Consider the following 21,806-nt stretch of genomic DNA (forward strand, 5'->3'; position numbering starts at 1 on the left):
GTGTGTGTGAGACAGAGACAGAGACAGACTTTCTTACTGTATTGAACTTTGTGTGTGTGTGTGTGTGTGTACTCACTGTGCACTTGTTTCCCTGCCTGCTGTCCCTGTGTGTCTTGAACCTTTTGTGTGTGGGTGTGTTGCATGTGAGTTTTATTTCATTTGTCACTTTGCCTGATGCCTTCATGTGTAAATTGTGTGGAGGGTGTGTGTGTGTGTAGTAGTAGTTGTGAACTGTTTCCCTGTCTCCTGTCTCTTTGTGTGTGTGTGTGTGTGTGTGTGTGTGTAACCTAAACCTGTGGGTTGTGTAATTGGGTTTTCTGTGGTGTGTTTGTGTGTCTCTCTGACTGTATCTGAGAAAGAACATAAACATGTATTTTCCCGTGTGTATTGTGTGTGTGTGTATGAGTTATATGCCTGTGTCCTTGTCTACTGTCTTTCTTTGTATCCTGAACCTTTTTATCTGTGTGTTTTTGTGTGTGTCTCAGAAGGAGAAAAAGACCTTCCATATATCTGAAAGATAATCTGTTAATTTCCTTTCAGCACAACTAGAATCGTGTTTTGGTGTATCAATGTGTGTCTGTGCGTCTAGACTCCTGTGAGGGCCTGATGGTGAAGACTCTGGAGAAGGATGCCACCTATGAAATAGCCAAGCGCTCTCATAACTGGCTCAAGGTGTGTGTGCACACAGTCGTAACTCGCATAACAGTTCATTTAACTGTTCATAAACACAATTGTTCTCTTATGATACAAACACAGAAATGAGCACACACTTAGATTCAGACCAAATCAGGCGCTGCGGCGAAAACTGATGGTAGTACATTTAGGCTGCAGCAGTAGGCGAGACCGTAAAAAAAGCACAGCGGAGAAGTTGAAACGGCATCAACTTTTGGAGAAACACAACCGGACGCCACAGTGCTGTGGCCAATCCGGCGATCCGAAGATTCAAACTGCTGCACAGTCGGCCTAACATATCACTGATACAGGCGCTATCCAGACGGAGCTCATGGACCAAGCTTTAATGCGCTCCCAGTTGTATTCTTTTCCTTGTAACCGGCTTCAACGTGTTCGTCTGGTTTGCAGTCTGTGCTGCAAAATAACGATACTAAGGAAGCTGCCTTTGGTTTGTGTCCATTTGTTTGAGTGAAAAGGAGACAGACACAGCTGTGGTCAAGCTTAATAGACAGTGAATGAGAGAGCAAGAGCGCGCCCATAGTGAGAACACCGGTGAATGTGAGAAATAAAACATTATCCTAAAGCATAAATAAACAAACGGCCACAACACTTGATTCTGAATACAGCCGTATGCAACGTTGTATATGTATGAAGGTCTTTTCTGTAGGTTTAGTTGTTCCTTTAGTGCAAAATACAAATAATATGATCTTTTAAATCAGTTTACATGTTTTTACACATTGATTTCAGATTTCTGGAGGACAAGATCATTTTTAAGACTAATAGCTTGTCAGCATTTTCAGGCTGCAGTTTAGATCTTTCACTTCACATTGTTAATACACAACATTTAATTGTGACCTCTGGCATTTCATTTATGCAAAGATTAGTACCTTTTTTAGAGTCATAACTGATTACTGTTAACTGATTACTGATAACTGATTTGTTAATACTGAGATGCAGTTTTTGTTCATACGGTAATATCTCTCTCGCGCTGTTGTCCTCCCCTCAGCTGAAGAAGGACTACCTGGACGGGGTGGGCGACACGGTGGACTTGTGTGTGATTGGCGCCTACATGGGGAAAGGCAAGAGGACGGGCACCTATGGGGGCTTCCTGCTGGCCTGCTACGACGAAGACAACGAGGAGTTCCAGTCCGTGTGCAAGGTGTGTGTCTGTGCCGTGCAGGTTTTACATAAATACGTCTAACACACGGAGTTTCTTTCATTGTAGATATTTTAATGAAAACAGACAGAAGAAAATTCCTCTATTATTTCTCCTGAAGCATAAAAAGTGCAAACAAGATTTTCATGTTTAATGTTTTAGTTTTCAGAATAGTTGAGCTTACCAGTCTCTAACATAATGAAATGAACTTACCTCGCTACAAGCAGATCCACACCCACATAAACTAAAATGAAAAAAATAGTTAAAAGACAATCTCCTTAATTTCTTTATTCTCTGAAAATGTCAAACCTAAAGCTACACTTGCAGCATCATAAAAACAGCTTTATTGTGAGACCAACACATTTCTGCTCGCGGCCTTCATCTTTAAATATACGACAAGTGTTGCTGGAGTCTTTATTCTCTGAAAACCACAGGGCCGTTCAAACAGACATGTCACTTTTTAGTGTATTTCATTGGAAGGATGTTACCTGTACTGTATCTTTTGGATGAAGGTGTGCTTTGATGGGGCTGCATTATCAAATATAACAGTTCACGCTCACCTATGTGCTGTTATTCACAGCAAGGGAATAGTGCACACGTTTTAAATAGCAGTCCATTTCCAGAGCCGCAGGCCTCGGATTAAACACCTCCAGAGAAACAGCTTTTATATTTCTGGCCTGAACGTTTCAGGAAACAGTTGAACCCCGAAGTTCAAAATGTTAATCTGTAAGTGAATTTTGCCCTCTGGCATATATATAAAGCTGTTTATATATTTAAACATGTGACCTTTGGGAGGCTAAACTGATAAAAAATGCGTTAATAGTGTGAACAGTTTTCAGCTACAAGATGGCATAGTGTAACATAGTGTTTTTTTTTTGTCAACTAGTTTTCTGTTGTGCAAAATGCAGCTCTTGCTTTGTATTAAGGAGCTATATAGTGCTTTCTGTTCACGTCTGTTTTATAATGTGTATGTGCTGCAGGGTGTTTTATGTTTCTGCTGAGTGTTTTCTCTGTGCGTTTGTTGTATTTAGAGAGTGTGTGTGTGTGTGTTTGTGTGTCTGCTTTTGAACTGTCATTTTCCCCCTCAAATCTGAGTTGGAGGAAAATCTTTTTGTGTCTACAAGTGTGTGCAGAGGCGTGACTGGTGCATCTTAGGATAAGTGGTAAGCATGTATTGGAGCATGCGTGACGACTTGTGTGTACTTACATTTGTGTGTTTGTGCTAGAGTATGACTTCACCACGGTGCATACATTCTGTATCTTCTCTGTCCTGCAAAAACCTTCCATCTCCATCTTTTTTCTCTCCCTCCTTCTGTAACTTTTGTGTCTCTTTATCCATGGAATAAAGATTTAGTGAGCAGCGGACACACACAGTTTCTCGAGCACCGCCCGCTTCACTTTCATATACTTACACACATTCACACCTGGGAGCTTGATGGTGCAACCGCAGCGTTCTGCTGTCAGCCACTGAGCAGCTCCACTGGAGCCGACGCAGGTTAAAGCGCCCGTTGGATTACCGCGTTGACTTTTTCAGGCAGTGCTAGTGGTTTTTCTCTCTCAATATTTCTTCTATAAATAAAAGCTCATTGGAGAATGTTTTTTCACTCTTGAGATGACTATCCTGGATAAGTGAGGCGAGGATGGATGTTGCGTTTGAATTGCACAACAAAAGACACAACTTGCTGAGTAAAATGGGAAAAATGTCAGATGAAGAGCTTCTGCCTTTTGTCCTTTATTGATTTTCATATTAATCTTCCTTTGCTTTGATAGCTGCTAGCTCTGCTGTTTGGGAGCCAAGTAAGAGGGGTTTTTTTTGTCTTTTTTATTTATTTAAACAATGTTGTCATTTTTTTTTAAACTGTCTGCTCTAAACAAATGCTGACTGAGCTGCACAATTTAAGGATTCAGTCACACCGGTCAGTCAGTATGACCTGGTGCTTCCAATCACACCAGGTTTTTTTTATTAACTCTTGTTATTCACACTTTCAGCTCAGATCTTGGCCACATTAAGTCTCCAAATTTCCATTCTGAGGTGTCCTGGCTGGCATTGCTACTGATCTGAGCTGTGTGTGGATAACTTGGCAGTTACACCTTGTTCTTAAAGTTGTTTTGGTGCATCACCTCCCCCATGCACAGCAACTAAAGTAATATTCAGAAAGTACACAGAGACCTGCAGTCTTCAAAAATAAGACAAAAATAGTTCATTTCATAATGAAGTTGTGGGCAGACCACTATATTGCTGTACTTGAAACTGCAATAGTTTTGAGGTACTTGTACTTTACTTGAGTTTTTACATTTTAGACTACTTAATATTTCTACTCCACTAGAGAGAAATATTGTACTTTTTCCTCTGCTCTATTCTCCTGACACCTATAATTATTAGTCACTTTTGAAATGATTGAAATAGTGCTGCACGATATAGTAAAAAAAGTCATATTGCAATTATTTTGTCAGATATTGCGACTGCAATATGATTCATGATCAGTGTGGGGATTGATCATTTTTGCATCACAAATTTAATTTTCATTGAAATTATGATACTGTAAAATCTTTGGGGTCTGTACCAAACAAACATGGTTACGGCATCTCTGTATCACTATAGTACTTCATTATAAAGCTGTTTTGAATAATATTTTGCTTCCCTATATTGCGATTTCGATAATATTTCGATTAATTGTGCAGCCCTAGATTGAAATCAATTGTATTCATTAATATGATCAGTTTATACAGTGAAAGACTTGACAGAGCCAAGAGATTATGTGTATTTTGTCTATTTTGGAGTTTTCTGGATGAATTCCTTGATGATCGGCATCACTTAAACACAATAATAGTTCTGAAAGGTCTGTTTCCATGATAATATTAAGGTACTGCTGATTTGAGTAATTAAGAAAAGAAGAAATCTCTTCATATAAATGGTATAAAAGTCGTATCTATTTTAAAAGGTGTGTGTGGCACACCGGGCTGTCTAGCGGTTTAGGGTGTGTACCATGTGACTGAAGCGCCAGCAGTTCCCCTGTGCCGCTTGTCATCCATCTTTTTCTCTTTCACTATTCAGTGTCAGCCATAAAACAAAGGCAAAAACCCATAAAAATAATCCTGTTGTCCTTGACGTGTTCAACTTCAGGAACCCTCAGTTTCAGTAGCTAAAAGCAGAATTTAACCCACATTTCCATTTCCCAAATGTAATCTCAACTATACGTCCAGCTGAAATGTCCTTGAGCGAGACATGAGTCCTCAGCACATCCAGGAGCAGCGCTGCCGCCGAGCTGCCACTGTGAGGTTCACTCAGACACAGGTCACATAGACTCCCTGCACAGATAATAAGAGGAACACTATTGAAATGGAAAAGACAATTAGATTACGGTCACAGCAACAGCTTGTTATTTTGACTCTCAACATTACTTTGAATTCATAAATAACACATGGACTCACAAATGGTTCATTCATTGGATATTTTGGTCATTACTCGTACTAACACAGCGTTATATTAAAGGCTTTGGCATTGGAAGAAGCTGAATCATCAGACTAAATCCCACTTGAGCTAAACAAAATTTATTTATTTATAGTCCTGCCATATTTTACAGTCTCACTACTCTTGGTTTGCCTTTTTTATGCTTCTTTTTCCTAGCACGAGTATTGGTTCTGCCTGTAGCTTGATATTATGGGAGGCAGGAATGACATGAAGCAACAGGCCAAAATGTGATTCAGAGGCTGAAAACGCTGTGCAAAGTCATCCTGGATAACAAGTACTGAAACTTCCAACAGCGCTTAAAAATGCTTCTTCTCTGTTCTATGTGTAGGGCTGAGTATTGAAAGTCAATACTTGACTTGACTACCACCCAAAATATGTTTGTAAAATTGGTCATCAAACTGTCAGTAACAGTTCTCACTGTTGGTTCCCCTATTCTTTGATCAGATATTTCTTAACCTAAATCCTAACTTTTATTTTTTTAATTGCAATAAACTGATAAAAAAGGATGCCAAAATAACATCATGGTCGTGATTTGTAAAAAGTCACCGTTCATGCTTTGTCAGGTCTGTCCACGAGACAACAAGCAAACAACTTGTAAAATGCTTGTTTTCTGAATGAGTTTGGATTCAAGGCTATGTTAACTGGGTTCATACTGAACTCACCGGAGACTCCTGTTCTTTCTGTTATTCCCCTCTGCCCTCCTTACGTTCACGAGGTAAAGTACATTCCCCTCCAGTCATCAGTCAACATGGTCGAAGAAAGACTAATTACAGTACACCGGACAGTGGAGGTCGGCACCTCCATGGCTCGCTTCTGTAGACAGGTTGAGAAGCGAGAGTGAAGATAAATCCGCTTCTTTTTAATCCCTGAAGTTTAAATAGTTAACTCTTGAGCTCTCCTCCCGCCAGTGAATGGATCTACATCAGAGCAGAATCCGGTGAGACTCCGGGTGTTTATTCCCCTAGAAGCCATTGCTCAACAGCGGTCTGTCAGCAGAGTTTTCTGTATTTAGTGTGAAATAGCTGTTGTATATTCGGTCCTTACTCCAAACAAAATACACCACAGCTGGTTTGATAGAGTACTTGGCCTGGTCAGATAGATGAAACTGAATCCATAAAGGTGCCACAGTTGAATAAAACACCTTTGATGAAACATAAAGCTTCTGGTGGACACCTGCTGAATACACCTTTAAAATATATCTGTGAACTGGAAAATGCTATATTTGCATGATATACCAGCTTTTGTTCCCTTTCCCCTTTCTGTTCATGTCAGCCCGCTAGGTGATTCTTGTGTCTCAGCGGGTTCAGGTCTTTTGAGTGGTGACATGACGCTTCAGGCGAAGCAGGCAGACAAGGCGCTGGTGGTGTAGGGGGGGATTTGCTTGCTGTTCTGCTGCTCGCTGCCAAATGTCTGCTGTCTCACCATGAGGGAATATGTGTATGTGTATATCTGAGTGAGTGTGTGTGTCTTTCTTATCTCCTTTCGTCTCTTGCAGATCGGGACAGGCTTCAAGGATGAAGATCTGGAGCAGCATTACAAGTTCTTAAAGGTAAAGTGGCGTGGCGTGACGGTCGCACTTACTAGCTCGGTAAAAATCACAACTTGTTTTTCCCACATTGAAGCCTTCATTTTTTAAATTCATAACCTGGCTTTTTAATATTCTGCAGCCACAGGAACTTAATTTTTAAACCAAATCGGGGTCATTTTTGAGGTTAAAAGAGCCAGAATGAGTGTTGCTGAGGTCTTTGGAGGCCTTTCATTCGACAAATAATAATTCCCTCATTTAATTCTTCATTCATTCTATCTTTTCAGATATAAATTGAGATTTTCATACCCAAATGAGATGACTAGTGTGCAAATGTGCTTGTAAAATATACTCATATATTGCAATAATTTTGTAAGTGACGCCTCCAGGTTGCCAAAATGAGAAAAGTCATAGAAATAAGCTTGGGTATTACAGGAAATAAGTTTTTTCCTCCCCCAGGCTTGTCCACATCATGTCTAGTATACTAAACATCGCATATATCACCTAAAAGAAATTTCTGAAATATCAATACTTTGGCTTTAAAATATGTGTATTTGCTTGAAAATGTGTGGCTTTATTCTCTTCTTGAAAAATATTGGACAGAGATCATAAACTACTTCTGTTTCACCGATACAAATCTGCATTTGGTGTAACTGTGCAGGCTCTCTCTGAAGTTGGGTAATGAATTGCTTTTTCAATTTACATTTGAAGAGGTTCGTTCCAGAGCAGCAGAGCAGGAGCATTTGAAGAAATTGACAACTGCTCTCTGAAAATGATAGCGTTTGTGAGAGTCACAATTCATTGAAGTACTCTGTTGACTTTATTGGCTAAATTTAGACCTGCTTTTACAGAAATAAGAGCAGAGAGGCACTTAGATGCAGTCATTTGTTTATGAAAGGGACTAATTGTGAGAACATATGCACTGTACAAACCTGGGGCACACTGGAATCAACCTTAAAGTAATATTTCAAAGGTTAAGGGTTTAGACTCAGTGGTACAAACTGCTGCACAGTACAGAATCGCAGTGAAACACTGATTGAGAAGGCGGTGTAACCTTTTTTTCCCCCAGACCAATACAGTTTTGTAATGAAGCCCTCCATCTGAAAGTGATGGATGGTGAATTAAGGCGAGCTGCTGGTGTGGCCGTGTTGCTTTGGTAGCAGTGCTGCAGGCCGGTGGGACTTCAGACATGGAGACAATTGGCTCTGTTCACACTCCTGTGGGTGGCGAGGTGTTCTGCTGTAACAAGGGACACGCTGATCCTTTTTTCTCTTCCCCTACCTATTCTGATGGTTATTCTGTTACATGAACCAGTGCTCTTTTTTTAAATTTTCAATTCACAATCTGGTCCACGTGTCCTGGAAGATTAAAATCTCCTGGACATTGGAAATTCCAGTCAAATATAATCTGTTTATTGAGCTTAAAGGTCCAGTGTGCTACATTTAGACGGATCTATTAGCAGAAATTAAATATAATGGAATATAATATAATATGTAATATGTATAATATATAATATGTTTTCATTAGTGTATAATCACCTAAATATAAGAATTATTTTTATCTTCGAGTTGGTTTTTATCTACAAAGACAGTAGGTCCTCTTCTACGCAGTTCACAATGTTGAACCGCCATGATTCTGGGAGTACAACAGCAAGAGGAACCTGTTTTTTTTTTTTTTTTCCCCCACAGATTATCTGTCTAAAGTAGTCTGTGCGGCTGCTATCAAGGGATTTTATGTTATAAAATCTCCAGTTTTACCACTAAACAAGAAGTCAAGTTCACCATTAATCCGGCAAAGTCTGCAAAAACTGTGCGCTTCCCCCAGCAACACCTGTATGTGATGATAATTACTCTCCTTAAACAAGTCTCTCTCTCACATATGCCCTCAAGATGGATGCCGTGCTTGGTGTAAGTGAGACAAAAATTTGCATACAGGTGAAATGGCTCCTACACATTATAATCTTTTTATAAGACTCTACACGCCTACCAGCTCACTCATTGTAATTCACTCTGTATAAGAGTAGTCACTTGAATGCCTACAGTATAAATAATGTGTGCGAGGAAACCAGCACCACTACTGCTGGAGCCTTCTTTTTTCCCCAGCATTACTTAACTATGACCCAGTTCTGTGGACACTGCGGCAGTCTAGTTAACATTACACTGTTTCAGTCACATTTGCTGAAATGGTTTTTTACGCCGAATCAAGATGGATGTCATTTTGTACAAATTTGACACCTACGCTATCAGAATGATTGCTCGTGTCAAAGTTAAACAGGCACTATTAAATATTTTAGAAGTTGACAGTTGCTTACTGGAACAGTTTGGTTGGAGGCCTGAGCTAAGCATGAATTTTTATCTTAAGAGTTGAATATCGGGTAACAGAACCACGTATATCAACATGTTTCTTATTGAAATGTTTCATGTAGGTGTATGATAATGTGGTTTGGAAATCACCTCTCATGTTGCCCCTCAGGTAAAGTAGGTATCATTTGAATAGAAAGTGTTGAAACTCTCTTGGGAAGTGATTGTGAGGCAGCAGGGCAACCAAAGCCACTCTGTCACTGTCTCTTTATCAGGTTCTCTGCAAATGCATTGACCTATTTTTTTACATTGTGCTTGTCTGTGCGAGGGTTTACTCAGTTTTTGGAACTTGTGGTAGTTTTTTTTTTTTTGTTACACATTAATTAATTTAATACATTTTTACACATTAAACATGTAATATAATTCTATATCTATTCTATGTTCTGTAGGAGCACATCCTGCAGAAGCCCCGTGCCTACTACCGTTTCGACCAATCAGCAGAGCCCGACGTCTGGCTGGATGCCGTGCAGGTTTGGGAGGTGAAGTGCGCCGACCTGTCGCTGTCGCCCGTCTACCATGCTGCCATGGGAATGGTCAGTTCTGCGTGTTAATCCCCCCCCATGTGTTTCCACTGATAAATTCTGCTTGTTATGGTCTGTTGCCTGCAATGAAAAGTCACAATTAGTGCCTCTTAATTGAGTTATTAAAAATGCTGTAAAAGATGCTGGATTTAATGGAACAGATACTTGTTTATTACCCGTGGTTTGGCTGTATGCTGGACTCACAGTCCCACAGAGAACATTAAGTCTTTCCCATAACATAACAGTATACAACTCTCCTTTTAACAACAGTTGAAGTAAAGTGGCACTGAGATAGACGTATTCTGTTGGGATTATTTAAAACGAATCTGACTTTAAAGGTGTGAGGTGTTGTCAATAAACATTGCATATTACAACGTTACTTTTTAACACTTCAATTTGAGTAAGCTGGATGAGTTGTTGTAAACAAAGGAGACCCTGGCTAAGAGGATTAGTATTATCTACACGTTACATATCATCAAACGTCAGGTTAGTTTTGACAGGTAATTTGTCAGATTACTTTATGGCTTTAAATATGTAGCTGCAGCTTTTCCTTTTAATAGCTGGTGGAAACAATGGTCTAAGGCTTGAGAAGAACCTTCAGAAGGTTCAGAATTATGGCACATTTTTAGGACTACCAGTACCAATTGTCTACCAGTCATCACTGCTTTGTCACGGTGTTGCTATTAATATACCCAAATGACATTAGTCCCCACCTCTTAATTGAGGCTTAAACCTATCAGTGTATATGTATATACAATACCCCTAGTCCATACAAGCAAAATGAGCTATTAAACTCAGTTGTAACCCCTCTTTGTGTGTTGATGGTGATCCACATAACATGCAAGTTTGGTAGGGTTCCATTCTCCTTAATGGGGAAAGATACTGTAAAGAGTTCCCTAAATAGTTGCTAATGTTTTTACTGGTTATGATGTGTTTGTAGACTATTTACATTTTATTTGTTGACCCTTGACTCCCATGAAGTCAGAGCCAAAGTTGTTATGAGACTGTTTTAAGTAACTTAAAGGGTCTAAAAAATCATTCAGTTTCAGTTTTAAAAAAACTTGAGCTAATCAGGATTTAATAGATTTTGAAGTCTTACAGTCCAACAGTGTTTAACACATCTAGGAGTTACCATTTACAATGCAGTCCAAGTAACAAAGGACACTTGCTTACATGCATCAGTGGCTGTATACTGACTCTGATTCTGTCTGACATCAGGCGGATCCAGAAAAGGGCATTTCTCTGAGGTTCCCCCGCTTCCTTCGGATCAGAGATGACAAGAAGCCTGAGGACGCCACGACCGGAGCTCAGGTACATCACATCACCTGTACTGGGATGAGGCTGCTGGCAGGGTAGAAAAACAAGGGTGTCAAAGTGTAGTGAAGCACAGAATAACACACACTTTAAGCATCAGATACTATCTGTAGGACATGTGTGGAGGCCCAGGAGTGCAAACGGGGTCGACCTTGGGCAATATAATAATGACTGTAGACTAAAAAGAATTCAATCATACGTTTGTTTGGCCGTGTTACTTGAATGCGGCATCATCATCATCATGGTCACCTCACAAGATCCGTAAAAATTCAAGGGTGAAAGGCGTTGCAAGGACAATCCTCCTTTTTACACCGGCTTGAGTTTATGTAGTGGCCTCCCTCTGCACCACGAACAGAGCTGTATAACAGTCAGCAGCACCTCTAGAGTCCAGTGGTGGAGTCTGGGTAATATATTGGGAGGCAGCCAACAATGAATTATGTTGTACAGTAAAGATGTGTAGGTCAGCTGTACCTTCACCTGAATACACACATACTCAACTAAACCAACCACCAACACACCAGCCTGTGATTGTACAGTAGGACACATTAAACCTTGTTTTAGCTCTGTATATGAATGGACACCACATTCAGGACAGTGACAATACGTTTCTCCAAAGACATGAATGAAGTTTAAATGATTTGTTTTTATTCATTATAAAATTATGTTTACTTGCTATTCTCTGACCTGCCCGCTGACCCACCAGCACATCATTTATTTAGAATTCAACACAACAAACCTGAATAACAAGTCAATGCAACACATCCCGTCATGTAACTGACCTCTTCAAGTTCTCCTGAAATATAAAGACTGCAGTGACTGTAAACTCTCTACATATTGGAAGAGTTGAAACGATGAATAATTGGGGCTCCAACAAACAGCTGTTCATTCTCATCATTGATTAGCCTGACAATTAATTTTAAGAAAATCCTTTAGTCTATAAAATGTCTGAAAAATGTGGAAAATGTCCCTATTTTCTAAAGCCTAGTGCGACATCAAAGTGATTGCTATTTTCTGTAATGTAAGAAAAGAAAACCGCAACATTTTTGGAGAATAAAAATTACTTAACTGACCAAAAGATTATCAAAATAGTTATGTTAATTTGATACTGATTGATGTTTTCAGCTCTAAAAGTAATGAACAATTAAGTCAAAATTGCCAATCATTTGCTGCTTCCAGCTCCTTTCTCATTGTGAATTGAATATTGTTCAGTTTTTTGGGGGGGATAAAAGGCATCAAGTTGAATTCCATGAAGTTGTGACAGGCATTTTTCACATGTTTTTAACGTTTTATCGATTTTAAATTAGTCGTAAACATTATTATTATTATTATTAAAAAGTATAAAATGAATGGTAAGTTGCAGTCATATATATTACGTTGTTAAAGCTCTGGGTGGTAACAAACAGCTTGATGGTTTGTTTAATAATTATAATAATAATATATCAGTGAATCATTATTTCCTGTGCCAACATCTGGTCAGACTAAATAAGTAAGGATGCTTTTATATCTGTTTGTCACACAGAATCAAAGTCACTCTACGAATTTATCAGTAAAAAAAACACCAGCAGCCACACAAAAAGCTCTGCTTTGTAAGCCTGTTCACCGTCCACCACCGGCTACCATTCTGAAGTTTGATTCTCTACTAAAACTTTTAACACAGGCTCATCAGCATCAAGAGTTGCCCTGGATGTACAAACTCTGACTGACAACCAAACCCAAGCATTGATCAGGGTTGTGTAACATACAGAACAAATGTTTTACATTTTTATGAGGCTCAAAACTTCAAACTGAAGCCTGGCTCTTTCTTTTAACCTGAGCCTAAACCAGTGGAACTTTTTATAAGATTAGAATCATATTTCTAACGTGAATTTTCACTGACTTGAATTAAAGCCATCTGTTAACTGTGGAGTCTGGTGTTGTTCTCCGCTGGGACTCCGGTTGGAGCATCAGCTGCATTTAAAAGATACTTCTGCCAGTTATTATCTGCGAGGATGCGTACGCGCTCGCCATCACAACACATAGTTTCACATGGTGTGATTTATCGGACTATTTAAATGAAACCTGACATCATCTGAGTCGGAGGGAGTTTAGACAATGTGGAGCCTGCAGAGGTTGGTCCGTTTCAGGCTGAGAATCAAAGCTCTACCTTGATGCTGTGAAGCAGGAATAATGTGATGGCTCATTGTTTTCCTCCTCACTGTGCCACCCTGCTGCACTGGTACTGATACTGCTGATTCTGGGTGGGCCCGCTGTTCGCACATTATTCATTGTCCCGCCTTCCACCCCCTCACTCCCGAACCCCGATGAGCTCAAGTGAACACAACCTCTGTCTCCCAGTCAGCAGCTGGGAGTCACCGACTTCAAAGCCCGGGATATGAATAATCAAACTGTTATTTTTAGCTTTTCCTCTTCATGTTACTGACCTGACTTCATGATCTTCTCTCCCTCCCTCCTTCCCTCCTTCCTTCCCTCCTGCCTTCTCTCTTTCATGCATGCTCTCTCATGCCAACCCTCCCTCTCTTTTTTTCTCTCAATATCTCTCTCCCTCTGTTCATCTCTTCTGCTCTCTGCAGATTGCTGATTTGTACAAGAAGCAGCAGCAGATTCAGAATCAAGGGGAGAAAGCTGACCCGGAAGACTACTACTGATCATCTAGTAGTCATCAGCAGAGAATAATAAATATGGCAAAAATAATTGTAAATAGCATCTTCCTTTTTTGTAATGTTGAATGAAAATAAAGGCTCTTGCCAGTTTTAAGCATCCTGTATTTTGTGTTATTGATTGATCGACGCCGCTCCCTTACGGACTCCGATTTCCCTTTCAGAAGGAAAATTGCGTAAATAAAATAAGATAAGATAAGATATGCCTTTATTAGATATTAAATACTTCGCCGCATACGGTGCACACATAAATTCCAACAACCCAAATCGACTCAGCAAGTTACAGCATACCTGCTGGTAATAGATCCCTATCAAAGATTCACTGTGGAAAACCGCCCAGTAAAACATGAAATGTATGGGCAGCATACCAATACTTTTTGAGTTGGCCTGATTTCTGCTCGAGCACTCAAGGCGGCAGCGAAGTGCTTTCAGCGTGTCTGGTAATAAGAGGACAAGCCAAGGAGATTGCTGGCTGCCTGAAACGTTATTAGATGTAGAAATAGACGCGGGAGCTGACAGTTGCTCAAACAGCAGGACAAAGGAGAAGCACTCACAGCTTGCATTAGATGATGGAAATCCACTAACTGCTATCCAGCCTGAATCAATCAGAGACTGTTAGAGATGTGTGGAAGGGGGGGTCAGTTTGAGAGCCAAGGACGAGCGGTTATTACACGAGGAAGCAAAGAGGATTTTGAGAGTTTTCGGCATAGTGATGCCATGTGAGGGGACGTGAGTGTGCTTGGCGACCGAGATTGACCACTTCGCGTTTGCGATTTGTTTTTGCTTTCGTCTGCCTGAGCCGCAAGCAATTCAGAATCACATTAAATGCAAAGTAGGGTGAATGTGCAGGAAATATTTAGTTGACATTGAGACACAGCTCTAGAGACTGCTTGAGATTTTGAGGTATACATCATTCATTGGCAACGAAGCTGCATTTAAACATCCAAAGAACTGTTTGATTGCTGCACAAATACACTCTTATAACTGATCATCTTCAGCAGCGGTGCTCCACAGCCACACAATCCGCTCTAGGGATGGTAATGTTGGTTAGTCAGCCCACCATTTTGGTTCGGATTGAAATCGGACTATTGGATTGATTGCTATGGAATCTGGTACAGACATTTGTGTTGCCCGGAGGATGAATCATAATGACTTTTGTGTCACTGCACAAAAATAACGGCAAAATATCCCCTATACGACCGCTGCCATCATTTGCCATTCGGAGCCGGAGTCTGCGCAGTAATGAACGGGGGTTGGAGCCCCGGTACCAAGATCCCGCCCTTGCATCCACCTGACTCGATCGCAATCGGGGCTCAGCTGTCAAGCATGATGTGAAACCCCCTTTTTGTAGCATCAAATAACTCAAATTCAAACCAAATGTATCAGTAAAATTAACACTTGAACATACACCAGCGTCATAAGAACTACCTAAAATTTTCTTTGGAAAAAACTATTTGATGTGCTTCAGTTTTTCAGCTTGGCCCCATGTCCCATCTTCTAACAAACATAGAGGCAGCAGGCATTATGACCTATACTGCAATCAGCCACCAAGGGGCCATCGAGGTGTTTTGGAGACCTGTCATGTCATCCATCTTTGAGTAAAACCAGTTACATTCCCATCAGCCTCAGCTGTACTTAAGTTATAGATTGATGGCAAATGTTAGCATGCTAACATGGTAAACAAGGTGATGAACATGGTAAACACCTGCTGAACTACAGAATGTCAGCATCGTCACTGTTTGCGTGCTGACTGACCACTGTGCCTAAGCGCAGCCTCGCAGCCGCTAACACGACTAGGGATGTGTTCTAGGTGATCAGTGATGCATTGCTCCAGTGCAGTGGCAGGGACACAACGAGATGCAGGAAATAAATTGGAGGAATAAGTTGGAGGTCTGGGATTCTTGTGGCTGCAAGAAGGCATCAAGTGTGCAATTTTACAGAGCTCGTCTGTCTGTAAAGTTTTTCCAGTTCTCTGGTGACTCACGCTGCATGTGGCATACTATTGTCACTGTCTTCACATGCAGTTTTTTGTATTTCATATACTAGAGAGCTTTTGAGATCGCTGTTTGTTATGCTGTCTCCATATGCAAGTATTCATACTGCACAACTGGTGGTTTGCCTATTATTTGTGTGTGTGGGCTGTGTCCTGTGTCTGCTGGAGGGGAGTTTGAGAAGGATACCATTGTGGTCGAATAATCATGGAAATTGCCCTGAAAATGCCCTTTTCGTCTGCCTCTGTTGTTTTTCTGTACCATACTCTTTATTTTTCCATCAGTTTTCATTCACTGCCATCCATTAATGTGCTTCTCTTTGCTCTTTAAATATGTCTCTTCTCCTGCACACTTCGTTTGGGTACATCTGACACCCATCTTGAATATCATCTTCACATCTCGTGTATTTTTTGAATAGAAACAAGGGACTTGCTGGTGTTACTAAAATCTGAATTTCAAATAGCAGTTGTCATCTGTACTGTTGCTTTAGAAGTGGGCTTGAAACAGCAAGTGTGAGGGATGGAAAAGGCCCTAATGGAAATCAAACAGTCAGCAGAGCATGAAATATTGAAAATGCAAATATGTAATGAATTCAATTCCATATTGTGTGTGTGTGTGCTGTATGATCCTGGCTTTTGTTGTGAATTATTCTGAATGTTGACTACAGCAAGCATTGTCTCGGCCTAATTTGTATACGTGTGATTGTGTAAGTGGAGAGGAAGCGTGAAAGTCCCTGAATCCTTGCACACCGAGACTTTTCGGTATTTGTGTCCTCTTTTGTGCATGTGTGAATGGGGTTGTTTTTATCATCTCTGTGTGAAAATGTATGTGCCTGGCTAACTGCCCGTGTTTGTGTGTGTTTGTGTGTGTATATGTGTCACTGATGTTTACCGAGGGGGGCAGCTGGCGCACATCACACGCCTGCGGGGCATTGCAGCACAGCGGCCTCCATCTCCACCGAGGTCCTAGCCCATGTTCAAACAGCTGTGCTGTTAGTTCACATCAAGTCACCCATTCACACCGGGTCCCGCAGGGCAGGTTATGGTTGCAAACCTACCTGCTTGCCGCCTTGGTTCAACTGTGCTTTGCTACATGTTAAGAAGTGTCTTTGGGTTGTGGAGCATGATTTTAAAAAAAGAATGCCCCAGAACTGATCTCTGGTGTTGTGACGGATGAACGTCGAGCTGAAGATGACTCTTCTGTGCTGAAACGGTCCCTGATGTGTTCCTCTTTAAAGTTTTAGGAAGTGTCGCCTAAAGCAGGGTTATGGATTACTTCCAACTGCAAAATAAAAAAGAGGGGGGGCATCTATAAAAAAATGCCAGGTTTCACCTTTCTCTGTCCTTTTGTGCCCCTCTCTCTTCCCCCACCTCATTCTCCCACATAAGCTATCTGTCTTGTTCACAATACCCCTTTCTCCACCCCGAGAACAATGCGTTTGTTCTCCTCCACCTCCTCCTCCTCCCCATCCCTTCATCCCTTTCTATCCCTCCATCCATTTGTTTGGTGCTCTCTGTGACATCTCTGCCATGCCAGGCTATGAGGGAGAGAGGGAGGGACAGGCCCGGCCATTGTCCCCGGCCGAACCCACAGAATATCAATAGTGTTTTTCTTGAGCAGGAGCGCCGAGCGTTGGCCAGTAACCTTTCGGATTTGATGATGTCAGGCCCCTTCTTTTTTGGGCCCTTTATATGATTTCCTTCGCCCTCCAATCTCCACTTCAACAGCGTATTAGATCCTCAACATAAGAGACAGTACAGAATTGTATGCACTGTGTGACTCATCAGGGCACTTCATCAGCTCAGTTTAACCATTACAAGATGCGTGTGACTGTGCCAACAAGTCCTCCAAGTTAAATGAGAAAATACAGCATTTGTAAATACCCGCGAGAGTGCCGTCCTATTGGAAGGACATAATTTGGCAGTGCCTTGAAAAGCTGTTACAACTCATCATTATAAAAATGAATTGTCTGACTCTGCTATGGCTAAGCATTGGTTAGGTTTAGGCAAACGAGGCTACAGCCATGCTAGCTGCTCTGTGAAGCTGAACTTGGAGACAGCAAATGTTGGCATGCCAACATTTGGTAATTTGCACAAGTACAAGTACAGCTTAGAGGATGACGGGAATGTTGTGAGTCTTGCAGATATTTTGCCAGAAACCAAAGTACTGGACAAACTGAAATTGTGGTTGTGCTAGATGAAACGTTACAGGATCACAAAGTAGTAGGATTCATCCTCTTTGGACCATTGTACAACATGTCATGGCAATCCATCCAGTTTGTTGTTGAGATATTTCAATCTGGACCAAAGTGAAGGACCGACCAACGGTTATGCTGCTAGCAAGCCAAAAAAAAAAAGATTGTTGCTTTGGTTACAATAACTACTTGGTTAAGGAAGGCTCACGGTCATTTCTAAAAGAAACTCTATAACCTCACTGACTTCCAGAGACAGACAAGTCCTATTCCCTCGAAAATTTTGCCAGCTTTTTTGGGGATTGTTGCACCCTAAAATGTCTGAATTCACAGCAGCTTTTCTAATATATTGTGATGTGATGCCATTTTGCAACTTGTTCCAGGGAGAATAAAATCAGTCTGCAACTTCACAACTAGTAACAAGGATGTAAGTTTGGTGACACATGGCTCAACTTTTGCACAGAAATTCACAGCGATTGGTTGCACTGATTGTTGTGATTGGACCATCCTGGAGGGACTGCCTGATTCTTGCTCCAGGTCTTTGTCACTTGAAGATAAAAGTAACAACATAATTTCTGAGCATTTGCTGAAGTGACTGTCACATGTCGAAGGCGATCCCGTCTGAGCACATTTGGAACAAAAAAGAGACTGAATGTTACCGTGTTCATAAGCAGCCATGTTTCCTGCCACAAGCTTCTAAACTGTCAGTAAGCTTTTGCACACAACTGTCCTCTAAATTGGTCGTTGCCAACCTTTGTCTGTCAGACATGCTCTCACAGCTCTGTCAGGTGAACCATTTATTTCAGCCATTTATCTCTTACTTTTAGCTGCTTTAACTTCTGGTTTTCACAGCCTTGCACATGATGTTCGGGTGTTACAGTAGACTCAATATGAGGATATAGTATTTAATTCAAAGTGTAATTTCGATTTTTTTTAAATTATTGAAGCTAAACAATCCCCAAGCAGAGATAAATCCTGGGATACAAGGATCCCGGTTTGGGTGGTGTAAATGCAGATAGTGAAGAGATGCTTTCAGGTTTTTTTGTGGCCGTTTTCTACACTTGATCTTTTTTTTAGACATCAGGCTTCTAACCTGAGTCCTATTAGAAAACCTAAATGGCATAACAGTGCTGTATTTATATTTAATCTTGCCTTCTAGCCTTAACTTTTGACAGTTTTCTGGCCAATTGCTCGCCATGGCTCATTTGCCTTATTTGGTTATGTAAATGTTTCGCTTGATTATCCAACCCCTACAGCAAAAACTGTGAGCCGATCTAGTCGTTTGCGAGACCTCTTTATGATTGGTTTATGATGGCAGTGGTTGTCGTTGTTCCCCACTTGTCAGTGCTTCACTTTGGCCCACACTGAGAGGCTTTTGCGCTTAAGGGGGTAAGACTGCAGTGCACTCCATTGGTTCATTGTTGACAGTCATTAGTCTTATGACCTTCGTGTGAACCAGCCTCTGTGGTGGGTATCTCCGCTGTCTCTCTTCTGTTTTGACCAGCAAGAAACCCTCCAGCAGCCCTATCTCAAAGAGGCTCTCCATTCAGAGAAGCCCTCCACATTTCGAAAAAGACATTCCCCTTCTGCACATCTGCCAGCCCATTTTGTGATCACGGCTGCACTCAGAGCTGTGGCAAACATACTCAACGTTGCAGAAAAATTAGACATGGCTCGAGTTGACAAGAGCCTCTAACATCTCCAGCTCGGGATGCCTTCCCAGACTGTGATTATCCCTGGTCTTTTGAGTGTGTGCTTGGTATGTTTTTTTTTCATCCCATTGGAGATAATTCTACGTCAAAGAAAATTACAATATCACAGAAAAATATGCTCTGTAAATTTCTACGGGTGTCTAATGACATGCCCTAACCAAATGCAGCCGAGGCCACTGTCTCTACCCGTGAAAACAAGCTTGATGAGTTATACAGGCTGTCAGTTGAGATGGTTTCATTCACACAGTGGCTGAGGCCTGAGGTACTTTGCGTATTCAGTCATCTCTAATAACACCAATTGATATGAAGCCTTGTCCACCTCAATATCACTAAATTGCAGCTAAGGACTCATGTATAATTTAGCAAAAATCTGTAAATGGCTCTACAGATCGAGTTTTGTCTGCCTGTTTCTCACTCATACCTCTTTCCCCCCCTTTCGCCCCTCTCCTCTACCTCTCCTCAATGTATAATTTAGCTGCAGATAAGCTTTCTCTTCCCTATATTAGTGTGCTATACCACTGCCAGTTGAGGGACTGGGGGCCTTCGCTCTATATGTGATACAGTTTCTCCCTGCCAAGCTCAGCCACTGCCGCTGCCACCGTCACTCGGTGCTGACGAGTTTGGGCGCTTGCCACATTCTGCACCTGCCAGGCTCATAAAGAATCCCCCTGTTTCTCAGGGGCCTGAAGGCAGGATCTGCCATAATTGTTAAGGATGTCGCGATTTAGACATTCAAGCCAAAGCTTAGACAGTTGATGGCGCCAACAAGTTGGCAGATGGTCCATTTTGTTCAGCTGATCCGTCAGCGGGGTATTTGAGGTGTTAAGATGAATGAGTGGTTGCGATTTATCACAAGTGGCAAGTATTTATGCCGTGGTCTCAAATGTAAGCAAAAGTCGATCTCTCGCTAAATGCTTTGGTGCTGTCTCGGCCAAGAGCCCCCTCGCAAAGCAGGTTTTAGCACAGGAAAGCTGGATAAGTAGGCTCAATAAAATAACAACGTGAAGTGGATGAAGTGGACATCCTTGCCGAGTGCCTCCTCTTCCTACACTCTTATCATATATTAATTCCCAAGGGGGGGCAAATCATACCTGATATGGTTTACACTTCATGTTGAGAATAAGTGAATCTAGCTTGTGTGTTTGCTGAAGCTGGAGGAGCACTGCAGACCATTAATTTGTGCATGCATTCACTATTATGATGCCAGCGGCGAAATGAATGCATATTTATGACATGTGACAAAATGATGGAATGAGGCTTTTGCAGAAATTCCACTCCAGCGTGTCCTCTCATTCACACCGCCGGCTCTTTTCTCATTTTCTCCCTGTGTCTGCCGCCGTCTTGCTCTCATGTCTGTGCATCTTGTCCTCATATCAACCCGTCTATATATAGCGGGTCTCTCCCCACACTCTCGTTGTCTGTGTTACTGGAAAAGTGAGGAGTGGGCGCCGCACTTTGAATACACAGCTTTGTCTAGGCCGGAGGAGAAAACGAGGCTGAGAGAAAGAAAGGGAGAGGCCGGAGAGGAAGAAAGCGCCATTGACAGACGGGCAAACACCAGTCAGCCCCTGTCCCCCTCTCTCTCCATTGTCTCCGAGTGCTAGACGTCAGCAAACGACAGGAATCTGAAGAGAGGGAGGACAGAAAGCAAAGAGTCGGGGCTTTGTTTGGGCCGCTGGCCTCAAACCCGGTGAAAGTCCAGCGAGAGGAGAAAGAGGGGTGAAGGGTGAGGGGTGAGAGATGGGGATGGAGGAGAGAGCACTGGAATGACCTCGCTGCAGGATCCCCTTCATCCCCTCCTCCTTCACTGTAAACAGACAGAAACGGGCCGAGACAGCCTCCCACCATTCCCCATGTAATGTTTACATATGAGCAGTGATAGCATACAGAGCGACTGCAGATGGTCATGGTTCCCTGTCACACACCCCTCGCTCGCGCCTACATGCCAAGCGTTGATTACCATCCCTTCTCAACTCAATCTCATTACATTGAGGGTGTGATCTAACACATTACATTCATCACGGCGTAATGCTGCGCAGAGTTTGCAAATTCGCCCCAAGTTGCCCATTGCTTACCCAATTAATTCGCCAGCTACTATACGGCACAGGTGCCTTTCGCATGTGCGTTTCTTCCACTTGAAACGATAATGTGTCTAATTTGTTTCAATGAGGGCTGAAATGGAGAGAAGGGACAGGAGGGGTTGGGGTGGGGGTGTGTGTGTGGGGGGGGGTGTGT

At 41.8% G+C, this 21,806-nt stretch overlaps 1 protein-coding gene across 1 annotated transcript in view; it reads left to right on the forward strand.

Annotated features, from left to right (window-relative positions):
- lig1 (ligase I, DNA, ATP-dependent) overlaps positions 1-13,778 on the forward strand; it is a gene marked incomplete in the record, with an annotated part of 41,099 nt that extends 27,321 nt beyond the window's left edge. Inside the window, 6 exon segments of the mRNA XM_035671197.1 lie at positions 590-672; positions 1,679-1,831; positions 6,796-6,849; positions 9,575-9,718; positions 10,925-11,017; positions 13,591-13,778. Of these exon segments, the coding sequence (XP_035527090.1) occupies positions 590-672; positions 1,679-1,831; positions 6,796-6,849; positions 9,575-9,718; positions 10,925-11,017; positions 13,591-13,665 (602 nt within the window).
- Between the last annotated feature and the right edge of the window lie 8,028 nt (positions 13,779-21,806).

This window comes from Morone saxatilis, unplaced genomic scaffold, assembly GCF_004916995.1.
Source record: "Morone saxatilis isolate NCDOM2014 unplaced genomic scaffold, NCSU_SB_2.0 Contig23, whole genome shotgun sequence".
Taxonomy (NCBI): Eukaryota; Metazoa; Chordata; class Actinopteri; family Moronidae; genus Morone; species Morone saxatilis.